The sequence below is a fragment of the Cygnus atratus genome, chromosome 5 (genome assembly GCF_013377495.2).
Source record: "Cygnus atratus isolate AKBS03 ecotype Queensland, Australia chromosome 5, CAtr_DNAZoo_HiC_assembly, whole genome shotgun sequence".
NCBI classification, from domain to species: Eukaryota; Metazoa; Chordata; class Aves; order Anseriformes; family Anatidae; genus Cygnus; species Cygnus atratus.
In genome coordinates, this window is record NC_066366.1 from 35,777,790 (window position 1) to 35,794,106 (window position 16,317).

At 72.6% G+C, this 16,317-nt stretch overlaps 4 protein-coding genes across 5 annotated transcripts; 2 read left to right on the forward strand and 2 right to left on the reverse strand.

Annotated features, from left to right (window-relative positions):
* Window positions 1-53: 53 nt before the first annotated feature.
* On the forward strand, window positions 54-1,475 carry PTPRCAP (protein tyrosine phosphatase receptor type C associated protein). Its single transcript, XM_050711127.1, has 3 exons — window positions 54-92; window positions 897-1,259; window positions 1,377-1,475. The coding sequence occupies exons 1-3, from the start codon at window positions 54-56 to the stop codon at window positions 1,473-1,475; spliced, it is 501 nt and encodes a 166-aa protein (XP_050567084.1).
* Window positions 1,476-2,178: 703 nt separating this feature from the next.
* RPS6KB2 (ribosomal protein S6 kinase B2) lies at window positions 2,179-5,270 on the reverse strand. Of its 2 annotated transcripts, none has more exons than XM_035539504.2 (15): window positions 5,166-5,270; window positions 4,666-4,700; window positions 4,481-4,601; window positions 4,311-4,379; window positions 4,065-4,212; window positions 3,904-3,961; window positions 3,701-3,801; window positions 3,531-3,621; window positions 3,348-3,438; window positions 3,149-3,256; window positions 2,996-3,058; window positions 2,827-2,904; window positions 2,635-2,739; window positions 2,450-2,562; window positions 2,179-2,365 (listed from the first exon to the last, which is right to left on the reverse strand). In XM_035539504.2, the coding sequence occupies exons 1-15, from the start codon at window positions 5,235-5,237 to the stop codon at window positions 2,191-2,193; spliced, it is 1,428 nt and encodes a 475-aa protein (XP_035395397.1). In that variant the 5' UTR covers window positions 5,238-5,270; the 3' UTR covers window positions 2,179-2,190. The 2 variants fall into 2 exon arrangements, with proteins under 2 accessions (XP_035395397.1, XP_035395395.1); XM_035539502.2 differs by having other exon boundaries at window positions 2,635-2,742.
* Window positions 5,271-6,789: 1,519 nt separating this feature from the next.
* CARNS1 (carnosine synthase 1) lies at window positions 6,790-10,965 on the reverse strand. The gene is made up of 8 exons (XM_035539926.1): window positions 10,740-10,965; window positions 10,554-10,643; window positions 9,953-10,437; window positions 9,547-9,727; window positions 9,018-9,103; window positions 8,579-8,810; window positions 8,218-8,489; window positions 6,790-8,007 (listed from the first exon to the last, which is right to left on the reverse strand). Exons 2-8 carry the CDS (start codon window positions 10,624-10,626, stop codon window positions 6,790-6,792), a joined length of 2,547 nt encoding a protein of 848 aa, XP_035395819.1. The 5' UTR covers window positions 10,627-10,643; window positions 10,740-10,965.
* A 2,856-nt stretch (window positions 10,966-13,821) lies between these two features.
* On the forward strand, window positions 13,822-16,282 carry PPP1CA (protein phosphatase 1 catalytic subunit alpha). Its single transcript, XM_035539452.2, has 7 exons — window positions 13,822-13,923; window positions 14,246-14,377; window positions 14,472-14,702; window positions 15,032-15,136; window positions 15,223-15,446; window positions 15,722-15,856; window positions 15,953-16,282. Exons 1-7 carry the CDS (start codon window positions 13,869-13,871, stop codon window positions 16,061-16,063), a joined length of 993 nt encoding a protein of 330 aa, XP_035395345.1. The 5' UTR covers window positions 13,822-13,868; the 3' UTR covers window positions 16,064-16,282.
* The last annotated feature ends 35 nt before the right edge of the window (window positions 16,283-16,317 follow it).

Consider the following 16,317-nt stretch of genomic DNA (forward strand, 5'->3'; position numbering starts at 1 on the left):
GCCCCCAGAGCCTCGCTGGGGCACGGGTGACAGGCAGTGCACCCCCACGCCTCATGCGCCACCTTGGGTTTCCGGGGCCCTTTCCATTTCGGGTAGGCGGGGGGGGGATGGGGACAGCACCCGCCTCCCCCCGCATCGATACATCCGCTGCTGCTGGGGGGGGGGGGGGGGGCAGGAAGCAAGGGGGGGCCCCCCCCAGCACTGCTTGCGCCTGCGGCACCAGGACCCGCTCCAGCAGCACCCAGCGATGGTGAGCGCCCAAAAAAACACGGGGGGGTTGGCATGGAGCAGACTGGGAGTGAACTGGGGGGTGGTGAGGGGTTGACGCACCCCCCCCCCACCCCCCCCACCCCCCCCATGTCCCCAGCCACAAGCATCAACTCCTGCCTGCTCCCTTGGTTAAATTTGGGTGGGGAGCAGTCCACGCTTTGTTCCAATTCAGTCTGTGTTGAACTGGGGGGGGGGGGGGGGGGGGGGGTGGTTTGGGAGCGAGGTGGGGAACAGCAGTGATGGGGCCCTGGGGTAGCCCCCTTTTCCCATGCCTGGGAGGGGCAGTCAGCTCTGTGGGATGGGTGACAACAGGGCTGGGCTGTGCTGCGGTTCAAGGGCTTTAGGGGTAGACTTGGAGGGGGGGGGGGGTGGATGTTGGGGGCGCCAGGCAGGGGGCATGGGGCAGGTGCTGGGGGTGGTTGTGCTACAGGGATGGGGGCTGCCGGGAGCAGACTGGGGCTGCTGGGTGCTGTCTGGGGCTGCTGCGGGGGCAGCCCGGCCTGCTGCTGCAGGTGCTGCAGCTGCTGCCAACCGCAGCTTCCCGTCACGGGGCACCAGCCCCTGCCCTTCTGCACGGCCCTGCCCCGCGTTCCCGCTCGGTGCTGACCCCTGCCCCGTCCCTGCAGGCTGGAGCGCGGTGCCCGCCGGCCCCGCCGCTGCTGCTGGTGCTGGCAGGGCTGGCGGCAGCGGGGGAGCCGGTGGGGAGCCGCAGCGACCGGGTGGTAGGGGCCCTGCTGGGGCTGCTGCTGTGCCTGGCCGTGGGGCTGGCCCTGGCCTGGCGCCACCTCTGCCACCTCTCGGCCGGCCGCTACCACCCCCGGCCCATGGGCCGCCGGGCCCTGGCGCTGCTGCGGAGCCGCTGGCACCAGCTGCAGGGACGGGAGGGCCCCGCCGAAGCCCCCGGGGACAGGGACGAGGACGCGGCCCCGCCGGACGAGGAGGAAGAACTGATGCCGTGGGCCCAGCACCAGCGGCAGGAGGACGAGGAGGTGGAGGACGAGGAGGAGAAGGAGGAGAAGGAGGATGACGACGAGGAGGAGGAGGAGGAGGAGGCGGCGGCCGTGGCCCCGCTGGAGGCTGAGCAGAGCCCCCCGGGCGTGCCGCAGGCGCTGGGCGGCAGTGCCGAGGCGCTGCTCAGCGACATGCACGCCTTCTCGGGGACGGCCGCCTGGGGGGACGCGCGGCCCCATGTCACCGCCCTCTGACGTCACCGCCCTCTGACGTCACCGCCCTCTGACGTCACCGCCCTCTGACGTCACCGCCCTCTGACGTCACCGCCCCACGGCGTCACCGCCCCACGGCGTCACCGCGCCCACCCCCAAGCACGCCCACCCCAAGCCCTGGCAGAGCCACGCAATTGGCTGTGTGGGCCTGCCACTGACCAATAAAGAGACGTTGCCACTCCTGGGGGCGTGGTTTGGCAAAGGGGGTGGAGCTTGGGGGCAAAGAGACGATGGAAAGAGCCTCGAGGGGGGGCGTGGCCTGGGGAAGGGGAGGGACAAAGGGGGGAGCACATGGCCCAGAGCTGGGAGGTGGTGAAAAGGGGCGGAGCCTGGGGAGGGGGTGGGGCAAGGAAAGGGGGCGTGGCTAGACATGGAGGCGTGGCTATGCAGATAGCAGGGGCGCCCCCCCAGCCCCCCAAGCAGAGGGCAGCCAGGCCTGATCAACGCTTTAATTGGCACTCGCCCCACCACCGGGGGCACAGCCCCGCGGCCCAGACCCCCCCGGCAGCAGCAGCACAGGGGCGGGGGGCAGTGCCGGGGTCCCCCCGCCGTGCCAGCACCAGCAGCTCCGCGGGGCCCCCCCTCGCCCCGCGGCCAGCACCGGGACGGGGCCCCCCCCCCACCCCGGCACCACGCGGGGTCCCTCCTCACCCGGTGGCGCGTCCCCCTGTGGGCGTCCCCCCCCCCACCACCCTCCCTACCTGGGCACCCGCCCACGCCCCCCCTTCGCCTTCTTGGCGCCCACGGCGGTCTTGATGGGCAGGGGGGCTGTGCCCTCGGGCGGGGGGGGCAGGCTGGGCCCCAGCTCCATGGGCTCTGCTGCTGCTGCTGCCCCTGGCTTAAAGGGCTCGAAGGGGGAGAACTTCACAGGGCTGTGGGGGGGGGGAGGTGGTGGGGGGGGGGGGCGGCACGCTGCACCGCCTCCTCCCCAGTGCCTCCCCCCCCAGCACCAGTACCTGACAGGGGTGCGGGGGCTGCTGTTGAGGCGCCGGGGCGAGCGCACCTTGGGCTGGAAGGAGAACCCCTCCTTGATGCTCTCCAGCACCGACGGAGCCACGTAGGTGAAGCCCTGCGTGGGGAGGGGGCACGTCAGGGGGGGCGGGTCAGAGAACCCCCCCCCCATGCCCCCCCCCCCCAGTACCAGGAAGGCCTGGTTGGCGCTCTCGCTGATGGCTGCGTCGTCTGGGCTGTCCACGGGCGTCTGGCGGGTGAAGCGGGTGTCGAACTGGCTGACGTCTTCCTCCGACTGCTGCGGGGATGCGGCTGCTCTTGACAGCCCCCCCACAAAGAGGAGATGGAGCTGCCCCCCCCAACCGCCCCCCCCCCCCAGTACCAGGCAGGGTTTGAAGGGCGGGTCCAGCCTGCGGGCCAGCAGGTCGTCCCAGTTGATGTGGCGGAAAAAGGGCTGCTTCTGCAGGAGGAGTGGGGAGGGAGGGTCACGGGGTGGGGGGGGGGGGAGGGGGGGCATCAGTGGTGACACCTCCCCCCTGCCCCACTCCTACCTGCACGTCAGCTGCATCGCCTGGGCCCCCCCCGACCCGCTGGCTGGGGTTCCTCTTGAGGAACTGGAAGAGAAGCGGCAAGGGGGTGTTCCAGTGCTGCCCCCCCACACACACCAAGCAGGAGGTACCGGGGGCAGGGGGGGGCTCAGCCACCTTTTTGAGCAGGTCACGGGCATCGGGTGTCAGGTAGGGCGGCAGCACGAGCTTTCCCTTCAGGATCTTGTCGATGGTTTTCTTGCGGTTCTCGGCCGTGAAAGGGGGCTGCAAAGGGAGGGGGTGGCAGTGATGAAGGGGCCCCCCCCCGGGACTGTCCCCCTACCCCCCCCAGTCCCTGAGCAGGAGGCCAACTTGCCGATCCGGTGAGCATGTCGTACATCAGGGCGCCCAGGCTCCACCAGTCCACCGCCCGGTTGTGCCCGCTGCGCACCAGGATCTCGGGGGCCCTGGGGGGGGGGGGGGGGGCGGGGGGGGGCACCCTGAGCACTGGGCCCTCCCAACCCCCTTCCGCCCTCCCCCCCCATCCCATCGGGCTCACATGTACTCGATGGTGCCGCAGAAGGTGTGGGTGACGGCCCCGTCATGGATGGACTCCTTGCACAGCCCAAAGTCCGTCAGCTTGATGTGCCCTTGGAGGTGGGGGGGGGGGGGGAAGGAGTCAGCCCCCAACCCGCTGCCCCCCCCACAGCCCCCCCGACCCCTGCCCACCCTGGCTGTTGAGCATGATGTTCTCCGGCTTGAGGTCACGGTAGATGATGCCGTTGGAGTGCAGGTGGCCCAGCGCCAGCGTGATCTCGCTAAGGTAGAAGCTGCGGCGGGGGGGGGGGGGGTGGGCGAGCAGCACCGGGGGCTCCCCCGCCCCCCCCACCCTGGGGGGCAGGACGTGATACACCAGAGCCAGCCGTCCCTACCAGGCGGTGTCCTCCAGGAAGATGCCCTCGCGCTCCAGCTGCATGAAGAGCTCCCCGCCTGCAAGGCACAGCCCCGGGGTGGCCCTGAGCCTTCACCGGGCTCTGTCCCATCCCGTGCCCCCCCCCCCCCCCCCCCCGGCCCAGCGCCGCGCCGCCCGCACCGCTGAGGCACTCCAGGATGAGGTAGAGTTTGCCGCCCGTCTGGAAGGCGTAGATGAGGTCCACGATGAAGGGGTGCTTGACGGCCTCCAGGATGTTCCGCTCGGCCCGCGTGTGCGCCGTGTCTTTGGCGTTGCAGGCAATCTTGGCCTGGGGGGGGGGGGGGAGGGGGGGGGCGGGAGGAGGAGGAAGGGGGCGGTGAGGGGGGGCCCGTGCTGGTAGCGGGGGCACGCTGGGGGCCGCGCTACCTTCTTCAGGACCTTCATGGCGAAGATCTTCCCCGTGTTGGTGCCCTGCACTTTGCGGACCTGGAAGACCTGGGGAGCGGTGGTGGAGGTGGGGAGGCAGCTCAGGAGCAGCCCCCCCCCCCCGAGCCCCGGGGGCCCCACGCTGGCTGCCGGGGGGCAGCCCCCCCCACCTTGCCGTAGCCGCCCTTGCCCAGGACGCGGAGCAGCTCGAAGCAGTGGGGGCCGATGTGCTCGGGGCCGTTGTTGACGCTGCTCTCGGAGATCTCGATCTCCTCGTAGTGCCCCACGGGCCTGCGGGGACGGGCGGTGAGCGGGGACGGGGCCCCCGGCGCCCCCCCCGGCATCCCGCACTTACTCCAGGCCGTTCCCCCGGGGCTCCAGCTCCATCTCCTGCGGGGGGACGCCGCGTCGGTGTCCGCCCAGGGCGGGGGTCCCCCTCCCGCTGCCCGACCGTCCCCCGCTCCGTCCGTCCATCCGTCCCCCTTGTCCCCAGCGCTGACCGGCCCCGGTGCACCTCCCCGTCCCGCCCCAGCCCGGCCCTGTCCCGGTGCTCAGCCCCGGCCCCAGCCCCGGCCCGTTCCGGTGCCCCCGTCCCCAGCCCGTCCGCAGTCCCACCGGGTCCCGGTCCCCGCTGTCCCCCCCTCCCCGGCTCCGCCGTCCCCCGCCAGTCCCGGTACCGCCGCCCCCATTCCCGGTGCGGTTCCCCCGTCCGTAGCCCCGTCCCCGCTCCCCTGTCTCCCGCCAGTCCCGGTGCCCCCGTCCCGGTGCCCCGCGCCCAACCGGCCCCGTCCCCGCCGCTCCCAGACGCCCCCGTCCCGGTTCCCGGTTCTCCCGACAGCCCCCGGCCCGGCTCACGGCGCCCAGCTCGGGCTCCTCCCCGTCGCTGCCCTCCTCGGTCTCCAGGTCGATGTCGAACACCCCCGCCATGGCGGCGCCGCACCGGGACCGCCGCACCCGCCCCGCCCCGCCCTCGCGTCACGGGGGGACCCCGGCATCCCCGCCGCGGGGCACCACGGGAAATGTAGTCCGGGACGCGGCCCCGCCCCCCCTTCGCCGAGGCCACGCCCCACGACCCGAGGCCACGCCCCCGCGGCGGCTCGGGTATCGGGGTGGCCCTGCAAAGGGCAGGGGTCGGCCCCAAATGTCAGCGCTGGCCCGCGGGGGGGCCCCGCCGCGGGGGGGCCGGGAGGGGGAACTGCCCCCAGAAAGTGGGACAGCGACACGGCCCCGGTGCTCCACAGCCTTTATTGGGGTGTCTAGGGCACTGCGTGGGCTGTGTGTTATTGTAGGGTCACCGCTGCTACTGGGGGGTCTTGGGCATTACGTGGGCTGTGTTATTGTAGGGTCACTGCTGCTACCGGGGGCCTAGGGCACTGCGTGGGCTGTGTGTTATTGTAGGGTCACCGCTGCTACTGGAGGGTCTTGGGTGCTACATGGGCTGTTATTGTACGGTCACTGCTGTTACTGAGGGGTTTTGGGCACTACGTGGGCTGTGTTATTGTAGGGTCACTGCTGTTACTGGGGGGTCTCAGGTGCTACACGGTCTGTGTGGTTTTTTAGGGTCACTATTCCCCCCCAGTAAGAGGGGTCTTGGGCACTACATGACTACTTGAGCTGTGTTATTGTAGGATCGCTGCTGTTACTGGGGGGGGGTCTCGGGTGCTACATGGGCTGTGTTATTGTAGGGTTGCTGCTGTTACTGTGGCGTCTGTTGCTGTCAGACCACTCGATGGTGACGAGGGGTGACAGGGCAGCAGTGGCTATTACACACTGCGTTGTCACACGGCATCTCCTGAGGGCCCAGCTTGTCCTCGTGGACCCTTCCCAGGGCCGTGTGTCATGGGAGAGTCTCCCCATGTTTTTTATGGCAGGGTCTCCCTCACTCTGGTTTGTTATTGTAGGGTCTACCCAGTGATGGTGTTTCCTCACAGGGTCTCCCCATGCTGGTCTGTTATTGTACGGTTTCCCCATGTTCATCTGCTATTGCAGGGTCTCCCCATGCTCATTTGTTATCGTAGGGTCTCCCCATGTTCCTTTATCGTAGGGTCTCCCCATGCCCATTTGTTATTGTAGGGTCTCCCCATGCTGGTTCATTATTGTGGGACCTCCCTGTGCTCTCTGTTATTGCGGGGTCTCCCTGTGCTGGCTGGTCCTACTGCCGTTGTGGAGTGGCATGGGTGCCATGAGGGCCACCCCATTACCATAGGCTCATTAATGAGGGGGCCCCCTCCCCGACTCCCCTGGGGACAGCACAGGGATGGCAGGGCAGGGGTCTCAGGACTCCCCTTGGGCTCTGTCCCCGTGCCACGGGGAGCAAGCAACATGGGTGACAAGGCCCAGGGAGGGCTCGGGGGGAGGGGGTGGTGGAGAAGAGGACATGTTGGGGGGCCGGGGGGAGCCGGGGGGCGCCGGGGGCCGGGCAGGCAGGGCCGTGGGTCAGGACCTCCGCGCCACCCCCCCGCCCCGCTCCCCGCCGGGGCTATTTGAAGTGGGAGAGGAAATGGTCGACGGGGTAACGTGGCGAGTCGATGCCCAGCGCCTGGCAGAGCCCCAGCAGGCGCCCGCAGGCCTCGGCTGGGCTGCCCCCGGCGCAGGCCACGCTCAGGCAGGGCTCCTCGTACTGGCCGCCCGCCTCCTCGAAGAGCGGGTTGAGCCGCACCAGCCCGCGCCGCTGCAGGCCCTGCAGGGCCGCCAGCCCGCCGTGGCGCAGCGCCGGGCCGTGCTCGGAGGCCAGGCACATGACGCCCGCCAGGTGGGCGCGGGGCGCGGGGCGGGCGGGCAGCACGGGCGGCAGCCCCAGCGCCACCAGCACGGCCGCCAGCAGCAGGTCGGGGCCGTAGACGGCGCGGATCCAGTCGCGCAGGTAGAAGCCGCCCATGCGCGGGTTGATCTCCAGCAGGCGCGGGCCGCCGGGGCCCAGCTTCAGCTCCACGTTGAAGACGCCGTCGAGCAGCCCGCAGGCCCGGCAGCACTGCAGGGCCGCCCGCACCAGCTGGGCCTGCCGGTCGGCGGGCAGGCAGGAGGGCAGCACGGCCGCCGTCTCCAGGAAGGCGGGCAGGCGCGTGGGGCCGTTGTCCGACACCCAGGCGCCCAGCAGCCGCCCCTCGAACAGCACCAGGTCGACGTCGTGCTCGGTGCCCGGCACGTACTCCATCAGCAGCATGGCGTTGCCCCAGCCCAGCCCGATGCCCGGGTAGTCGGTGTCGGCACGCAGGTCGCGCCACAGCCGGGCGGCGTGCGCGTGGCACTGCCGGGCGCTCTCCACCAGCCGCACGCCCACGCCGCCCGCCCCAAACTCCAGCTTGGCCACGGCGGGGAAGGGGACGACACCCGCCGCCCGCTCCACGTCCCCGTGGCTGCGCAGCCGCCGGCAGGGCACGGCGAAGGCGGCGGGTGGCGGGCGGCCACGGCGGCAGCACTGCAGGTGCTGATGGGTCCGGCTCTTCTGCTTGGCCAGGCGGACGGCAGCGGGCGGGCTGCCGCGCAGCCCCAGCCGCTGGCACACCAGCGCCGCCAGCACCACGCAGTCGTCCCAGTAGGAGAGGCAGGCGTGGGGCCGCAGGTCCCGGGCGCGCACCAGCTCCACCACCCGCTCAGCGTGCTCCTCGTCGCGCTGGTGCTCCCGGCTGTCGTAGGGCAGGAAGGTCTGCACCAGCCCCGCCGCAAAGTGCTCCGGGTCTGACTCCACCAGGTGGATCTGCGCAGCCACCACTCGGGCATCACTGTGGTGTGGGGACGGGGGACGGGCGCCCAGCCCCGGCCCCACGCCGCCCCCCTCAGCCCATGCAGAAGGAGAGCGGGTCGGAGACCACCCGCAGTGTGAGCACTGCTACAGCGCAGCCACTGCCTGCGGGGCAGTGACCGGTGTTCACTCTGGAACCTACTGACAGCCCCATTTCCTCCTTACCCTCAAGCCATATTCGCGGGCTGCTTCCCAAACGAAACTCTTGCTGACGCCGCCGGCCCCGATGAGTAGGATGTCCTTTCCCTCTACCAGGTGGCACTGTGCCCGGTGGAGCAGGGCTTCTGCCAGCAGCCGGGGCAGGTCACCAGCAGGCTCCCCCACGTCGCGCCCCATGGCCTCAGCCAGCAGGCAGGTCTCCAAGCACCGCTGGCAGTTGGCAGAGAGGGCCACCAGCTCCAGGGTGTCATCCACACATGACAGCAGGAAATCCACACCTGGGGGACACGGTGGGGACGGCGCACTCAGCACCCCAGGGCTGCCCTCCCCCTGCCCCTGCACAGCAGCCCCAGGGGCCGGTGCTCACCAAGGATGTCGGTGCGGGCGCGGGCGCCACCACGCTGTGCGGGGCTCAGCTCGGCTTCAGCGGCCAGGAGGGCGGCCATGGCATCCTCAGCAGCCCCCCGCAGCCGCTCCGCCAGTGCCTGCCGGTGCCCCGGGTCCGCCAGGCCCCACTGCTGCAGGCTGGAGTCCAGGCCCAGGGGCAGCGCCTCCCCATGCCGTACCGGCGCCTCCGCGCGCCCCATGCCGCATGCCACCTGTGGGGACACGCCGCCACCGGCACGGGGACATGGGCCACCCCCGGGGACGCCCAGAGCCACCAGGTGCCAACACCCCACAGCTCGCGGTCACCCCCACCCTGCCGCACCCACCGCCAAGCACAGGGGCTACATGAATGGGGGGGGGGGGGGGTTCCCGACCCCACCCAAGGGCGTGGCACCCCCACCCTCGCGCCCAGGCCGTACCTGGCAGAGCTGGGGCCGGTCCCCCCAGGACCGGCAGACGACGGTGCAGATGCGCAGGGCCACGGGCAGCCGCGGGGCTGCGCTGCCTGGGGGGCGAGTGACAGGGCAGGGACGCGCCGCAGCCCGAGGACGGGAACGTGGGGAGGGGGCCCTGCCGCGCCCCCCCCCCCCCCAACCCACCCCTGGTCGCAGGGCAGCCCAGTGTGGCACCACCACCGCCACGGCCACCCCCAGCCCCCTGGGATGGTGGGGAGCCAAGGACGGTCCCCCCACCTCCCCACCTGCCCCCTTACGATGGGCACTGCCCCCCAGCTCAGGGGACAGCAGGAGGCCAGGGAAGTCACCTCCCCTCCCCTCCCTAGGGGGCTGCAGGGGTTCGGGGCGGCCCCCACCCCAGGGTGTGGACATGAGGCTGACAGCGACCGTGGGAGCTCCAGGGGGCCCTTCCCAGGGACGGTGGGGGCTCCAGGGGGCCCTTCCCACCCCTCTCCCCCCCCGGGGGTGGTGGGCGCCCGAGGGGGGGTCTTACGTGGGGGGGGCGCGGGCAGGCGGGCGGTGGGCACCAGGGCCTCCAGCAGGACGCTCTCCTCCTCCTGCAGCCCACTCAGCCGGGCCACCACCGCCGCCGCCACCGCCGCCCCCTCCGCCTTCCCGTGGGTGCTGCGAGTGCCTGTCCCACGCCACCGCCACCCTGCCGGCCGCACCGCCACCTGCATGCAGCGTGGTGTCACCCCCTGCCACCTCGCCACAGCACCCCTCGCCCCCTGCCACCCGCTCCCACCACCACCCCGTGGCCGTCCCACCGAGCCGCACCACCACTCGGTGCTTGTGACTGGCACCCCACAGCCACCCCCGAGTGTCCCGCTGCTGCTCCCTGCCCCCATGCCCCAGCCCCACAGCCCCCCACCCACCCCGCGGTGCCACCCAGTGCCCACCTGGCTGTAGGGCTTCATGGCAGTGCCCCCCAGGAAGGTGCCCACTTCCTCCCGCACCAGGCTCTCCTGGCCCTGGGGGTCTTCCAGCCGCACCAGGCGCACCCCAGGTGGTGCGGGGTCCTCAGGCAGGGCCCCCTCCGTTCCCAGGACAAAGGCCAGGGTGGGGGGCACGAGCAGGCCAGCACGGGCAGCCAGCACCCGGCGGGTGGCCACCGGGTCCTCCAGCCACTGGGCCAGTGGCACTGATCCCCCCGTGGGACAGTCGAGGTCACGGGCCAGCTCGCCCACCCAGCTGCTCTCAGTCCCGGGGCTGAAGGTGCCCGTCACGTAGGTGGCCCGCCGGGGGGGCACAAACACCTCCAGGGCGCTGTGGCCCCCTGCCTCAAAGGAGACTCCCTGGGAGAGCAGCAGTGACCAGGCGCCTGGGGACGTCTCCGAGGGCACCCGGCTGGCCCAGGTGGGTGAGAGGCACAGCACCATGGCACCTGCGGGTGGGCAGGGGTGTGGGCAGTGGCCGTGCCCCCTGTGCTGGATGCCCACCCTGGGTGGGATGGGGGGAGCTCATGGCTGCCCGTTATGGGGGACTGGGGGCCGTACGCACCTGGGCAGCGGGAGCCACCCTCCAGCAGGACGGGCAGGAAGGCGGTCGGGGAGCCCAGGATGCAGACAGTCATGTCCAGTGGACCGAATCCTGCCAGCGAGGTGGTGGTCAGCAGGCATGGGACCCCCACTGCCACCCCGTCCCTGGCACCCCAGCTCCCAGCCCCTGTGACCCCATGCCCAGTACCTGTGCAGGGCTCCTTGGTGTGGTCCACGGTGAGGGGCAGCCCCTCCTGGCGCAGGGCACTCTGCAGCAACTCGTAGCCATGGGTGGCTGAGTCGGGGTCCCCGGTGTCCTCGGGGACCTCGCCATCAGACACCTCCTCGTCCAGCCAGCGCGGGCACAGTGCCTCCGGCCCTGCCCACTCCTGCTCCTTCGGGCTCAGCGGCTGCTCCACGCTGACCTGGTCCACTGAGAGCTGCCGTGGGGCACAGCCGGGGCTGGAACCGGGTGGCTGCCGTGGGGGTTGCCACGGGGCACAGACGGGGGCAGGGATGGGGCCAGCAGTAGGACAGATGAGGGGCGAGCACGGGGGCGATGGAGCTGGCGTGGGTACGATGGGGCGGGCGTGGGGTTCAGGGCAGCATGGGGCAGGCATGGGGCAGTGCCGCAGCACGGGGCAAGGGGGTTGGGGGGCTGTGGGGGTGCCCAGGCACGGAGCCACCGCCTTGGGGACAGCAGGGCAGTGCCAGCTCCCAGACAAAGCGTCCCCTTGTCCCCGCGGGGTCACGCGGCGGGTGGGCACGGCACTGCCACGCCGAGTGCCCGGTACCGCCGAGCCCTGCTGGGAAGAGCCCCCCCCCCGCCTGGACCCTCCCGGGACCACTCACCATCCTGGCGTCGGGGGGCTGCAAAAGACAGAGGGGCCGAGTCAGCCGAGTTTGGCAGGGAGCCCCGGGGTGTCCTGGGGTCCCCTCGGTGCCAGCCCCGGTGTCCCTTCTCCCCCCCCGCACCCCTCGGTGCCAGCCCTGCTGACTGGGGCAGCTCTGGCTGAGCGCCGGCAGGGATTATCCTAATCCGGCGTCAGCTCAGCCCCACCGGGGACCCCCCTGCGCCCGGTGCCAAGGTGCCCTGGGGCTGTGGGCCCGGGCGTGCCCCCACCCCCTCGGGTGCCCCAGCCCAGCGGCTCTGGCGCGGGGGAAACTGAGGCACGGGCGTCCCCTGGCCAGCACTGACAGCCGCGGACCCCACGGGGGGGCCCTGGACGGTGTCCCCCCCCCCCGCGCCCCGGCAAGCCCTTTCGCCGCGGTACCTGCGCGGGGCCCGCGGTCGCGCGTGGATGGATGCCTGCCCCCGGGACAGCGCCCCGCTGGAGCCGGGGGTGCGCTCGGAGGCCTTAAAGCCCCGCGCGCCCCCCCCCCCCTGCCTGGGGGCCCGGCCCCGTGCCCCGGATTAGGCGGCGGGCACGGCGGGCGGCACAGAGCCCCATTGTCCCCGGCTGCCACCCGGCCCCTGTCGCCTGTTGCCTGTCGCCTGTCCCCAGCGCGGCGGAGATGCCGCGCCGCACGTCCCCCGGCTTAGCGCGACAGCTGCTCGCGCTGTCGCCGTCCCCGTCCCCGCAGCGCTCTGAGCACGCCACGCACGGACACGCGTGGACACACGTGCACAAGTCCCCGCACACGCGTGCACAGCGCACACGCACCCCCCCCCCGGCACCCACCGGCGGTCGCTGTGGCGGTGCCGGTGCCCGCGGCTGTCGCTGCCCGCAGAGCCCTGTGCCCGGTTCTGCACCGGCGGTGCCTCCAGCCCGGGCGGGGCGGCCCCGGGGGAGGGCGCGGGGCGGGGACGGGGGGCGGGGGGTGCGGGGAGGCGGCCAGCGGGGGCTGGGGCACCCGGGGGTCGCCCGGGGACAGCGGCGCAGCTGACACCGCGGGGCTGAAATGTCACGGACGGGGGCCACGGGCACGCGGCCCGGGCTGGCGGCGCGCGTGGCACGCGGGGAGCGGACGGCACCGGGGGCACGCGTGGCACGGCACGGCACGGCACGGCAAAGCGCCCCACGGCGCGGCACCACACGGCGCGGCACACGCCGTCTCCCCCGCTCCCCACGGAGGCCCCCACGGGAGTCTCCGCGGCACGGGGGTGGCAACAGCCTCCCGGCAACGGTCCCGCGTGGCCGCACCGGCACAGCCCCGAGACGCGGCCCCGCCGGGCGGGAGCGGGCACCGGGGGGTGCGGGCACGGGGCATGCACGGAGCGGGGCGGCGGGGGCAGAGCTGCGCCTGTCCCTCCGCGCCCCCCCCCCCACCCCCCCCGGTGCTGTCCCGTGTCCCGCGTCACGTGTCCCGGTGCCTCCGTGCCCCCCGGTGCTGTCCCGTGCCCCCTGTCACGTGTCCGGTGCCCCGCTGCCCCCCGGTGCCGTCACATGTCCCAGGTCCCGTGCACCCCGTGGTGCACCCCCGGGGGTGTCCGTGTCCCCCGTGCCCCCCGGTGCTGTCGCCCATCCCAAATCCCGTGTCTCTCATGTCCCCCGGCGCTGTCCCGTGTCACCTACCCAACTCCCCTCCCCGGTGTCCCGGTGCCCACCGTGTCCCGTGTCCCCCCACGCTCCCCGGTGCTGTGCCGTGTCCCAGTGTCCCGGTGTCCCGCCGGTGTCTCCGTGACCCCCGTGCTGCCCCCTGCCTTATGTCCCGTGTCTCCTACCCCGCTGCCCCCCCCCCCCCATCCACCCACGCACGTCTCGCTGCCCCCCGGTGCTGCCCCGTGTCCCCCTACCTTCCCCGGTGCTTCCTCTTGCCCCACTTCCCGCGTCCCCCCCATGTTCCCCGGTGCCGTCCCGTGTCCCCTATCCCGTGTCCCAGCGTCTCGGTGCCGTCCCGGTGTCCCCGCTTTGTCTCCGTGCCCCCCGGTGCAGCCCCTTGTCCTATGTCCCGCGTCCCGGTGCCCTCCCGCTGCCTTCCCGTGTCCCCTATCCCGATGCCCCCCGGTGTCCCGGTGCCCCCGGTGCTGTCCCGCGTCCCCTATCCCGGTGCCCGCCGTGTCCCTGTGCCCCCCGGTGCCTTCCCGTGTCCCCTGTCCCGCCGACTCCCGGTGTCCCGGTGCTGCCCCGTGTCCCACGCCCCGTGTCCCGGTGCTGTCCCGCGTCCCCTGTCCCGGTGCCCGCCGTGTCCCGCTGCCCGCCGGTGCCGTCCCTCGTCCCCCGTCCCGGTTGCCCCCCGGCGTCCCGCCGCCGGCCGCCCCGCTCCGCGTCTCCGCGGCCTCCGGCCCGGCAGGGGGCGCTGCGGCGCCGCCCCCCCGGGTCCCCGCGGGCCGCTCCCGGTGCCGGGCGGGGCGGGGCGGGGCGGGCGGCGCGCGGGGACGCAGCGTCCGGCGGCCATGGCGGACACCGAGAAGCTCAACCTGGACTCCATCATCAGCCGCCTCCTGGAGGGTGAGCGGCCCCCACGGGACCCCCCCGGCCGCCCCCTCCGGCACGGGGCCGCCGCCAACGGCCCCGCCCGCGGCACCAACGGCCCCGGGGCCCCGGCGGCCTCCGGCTCCCGCAACGGCCCCGGGGAGGGTCCGGGACCGGCGGGGGGGTGGGCTGAGGGGAGCGGGGAGGGGGGGGGCGGGTACCGGGCCGGGCGGTCCGGGGGTGGGGGGGGGGCACGGCGGGGTCTGGGGGCGTTTACCGGCTCCGTTACCGGCTCCGTTACCGGCTCCGTTACCGGGGGGGGAGGGGGGGGGTCCCGCTGACGGCCGCCCCCCCGCAGTGCAAGGGTCGCGTCCCGGGAAGAACGTGCAGCTGACGGAGAACGAGATCCGCGGGCTGTGCCTCAAGTCGCGGGAGATCTTCCTGAGCCAGCCCATCCTGCTGGAGCTCGAGGCGCCCCTCAAGATCTGCGGTGAGCACCGGGACGGGGCGGGGGCACCGGGGGGACCGGGGCGGGGGGTGGGGGCGGCGGGGCCGGGCGTCACCCCGCGCTGTGCCCCCCCCAGGGGACATCCACGGGCAGTACTACGACCTGCTGCGCCTCTTCGAGTACGGCGGGTTCCCCCCCGAGAGCAACTACCTGTTCCTGGGCGACTACGTGGACCGGGGCAAGCAGTCCCTGGAGACCATCTGCCTGCTGCTGGCCTACAAGATCAAGTACCCCGAGAACTTCTTCCTGCTGCGCGGCAACCACGAGTGCGCCAGCATCAACCGCATCTACGGCTTCTACGATGAGTGTGAGTGCTGAGACGCCGCCGTGCCCCCCCCTCCAGCCCCATCCCACCCACCTTTCCCTGCCCGCCTTCGCCTCGTGTCTTCCCCGTGCCATCCCACGCTTGGCCCCGTCTGCGGTTTCTGTGACAAATGGGAGCCCTCTCGTCACCCCCGTGCCACCCGTCCCCACCGGCACCTTCTCTGCCGGGATGCGACGCCCCGTGCCCGCCCCGTGCCCCCGTCCCAGGCCCACGCTGCGTCACCCGGTGACGTCCCACGGGCAGCCGGAGCGGGGCCGGGACTGGCGAGGCTCCGTGGGGGGGCTCCTGGCACCCACGCCGCTGCCTCGCAGGCAAGCGGCGGTACAACATCAAGCTCTGGAAGACATTCACCGACTGCTTCAACTGCTTGCCCATCGCCGCCATCGTGGACGAGAAGATCTTCTGCTGCCACGGAGGTGGGCACGGCGCCCCTGGGGTGGGGGGCTGCCCTGGGGCGGGGGGCTGCCCCCCGGCAGGGCCTGACGCCCCCTGCCCCGCGCAGGGCTGTCTCCCGACCTGCAGTCGATGGAGCAGATCCGGCGGATCATGCGCCCCACGGACGTGCCCGACCAGGGGCTGCTGTGCGACCTGCTCTGGTCCGACCCCGACAAGGACGTGCAGGGATGGGGCGAGAACGACCGCGGCGTCTCCTTCACCTTCGGGGCAGAGGTGGTGGCCAAGTTCCTGCACAAGCACGACCTGGACCTCATCTGCCGGGCACACCAGGTACCGCTGGGGGAGGTTGGCAGGGGTGCCTGGCTCTTGCTCTGGGGTGTTTGCTCTGGGGACACCCGGGCTCCCTACAGGCAGGGGTCTCCAGGAGGTTTCCCCTCAGGAGGGGACGTATGGGGTCTCGGGGGTGTTGCCCCGGCGGGTGGCTGGGCTCCGTAAGCTTGTGGAGGGAAGGTATTTGTCCCGGGGGGGGATCGCAGGCAGGGCGCGGGGGGGATATCTGCCCCAGGGCAGTGGGGTTGCCCCAGCTGAGCCCCGAGGCCCCGCAGGTGGTGGAGGACGGCTACGAGTTCTTCGCCAAGCGCCAGCTCGTGACCCTCTTCTCGGCGCCCAACTACTGCGGGGAGTTCGACAACGCGGGCGCCATGATGAGCGTGGATGAGACCCTCATGTGCTCCTTCCAGGTGGGCTGCAGCTCGGGCGGGTGGGCGGGTGGGCCTGGAGGTGGGGAAAGTGGGGGGCGGCCGCCTGCAGCCCCCCACTCATCCCCTGACCCCCAGATCCTGAAGCCGGCCGACAAGAACAAGGGCAAATACGGGCAGTTCAGCGGGCTGAACCCCGCCGGACGCCCCGTCACCCCTCCCCGCAACTCTGCCAAAGCCAAGAAGTGAGCACCCGCCGCTGGGGCCCGGGGCCCGGCCCCCCCATCAGGTCGCTCCTCTTTCCATTCGTTTTTTTATTTGTAAGATCCCGCCCCCCCCGCCACCCTCCACCGAACCAAAAGCCCCCTCTGGGGCAGGGCCCACCGGGGTGAGTGGGGCAGCCCACCCCTGGGACAGCAGTGGAGGGGGGGGCAGGAGGCTTTTTTGGGAATAAACTTGTAAAGGGTTGTGGGGGGGTGCTTTGTGTTGTGGCTGGGGGGATC

Coding starts and splice junctions, on each gene's coding strand:
- CARNS1 (XM_035539926.1), bottom strand. CDS start 10,626: ATGACTGTCTGCATCCTGGGCTCCCCGACCGCCTTCCTGCCCGTCCTG. Junction 10,438..10,553: donor GGGTGGCTCCCGCTGCCCAG/GTGCGTACGGCC, acceptor GCCCACCCGCAG/GTGCCATGGTGCTGTGCCTC. Junction 8,008..8,217: donor CCCGCGAATATGGCTTGAGG/GTAAGGAGGAAA, acceptor GTGGCTGCGCAG/ATCCACCTGGTGGAGTCAGA.
- RPS6KB2 (XM_035539502.2), bottom strand. CDS start 5,237: ATGGCGGGGGTGTTCGACATCGACCTGGAGACCGAGGAGGGCAGCGAC. Junction 4,602..4,665: donor CCCCGGGGGAACGGCCTGGA/GTAAGTGCGGGA, acceptor CCGTCCCCGCAG/GCCCGTGGGGCACTACGAGG. Junction 2,366..2,449: donor AGCCCCCGCACCCCTGTCAG/GTACTGGTGCTG, acceptor CCCCCCCCACAG/CCCTGTGAAGTTCTCCCCCT.
- PTPRCAP (XM_050711127.1), top strand. CDS start 54: ATGCGCCACCTTGGGTTTCCGGGGCCCTTTCCATTTCGG. Junction 93..896: donor CGGGGCCCTTTCCATTTCGG/GTAGGCGGGGGG, acceptor CCGTCCCTGCAG/GCTGGAGCGCGGTGCCCGCC. Junction 1,260..1,376: donor AGCGGCAGGAGGACGAGGAG/GTGGAGGACGAG, acceptor GGCGTGCCGCAG/GCGCTGGGCGGCAGTGCCGA.
- PPP1CA (XM_035539452.2), top strand. CDS start 13,869: ATGGCGGACACCGAGAAGCTCAACCTGGACTCCATCATCAGCCGCCTC. Junction 13,924..14,245: donor CATCAGCCGCCTCCTGGAGG/GTGAGCGGCCCC, acceptor GCCCCCCCGCAG/TGCAAGGGTCGCGTCCCGGG. Junction 14,378..14,471: donor GGCGCCCCTCAAGATCTGCG/GTGAGCACCGGG, acceptor TGCCCCCCCCAG/GGGACATCCACGGGCAGTAC.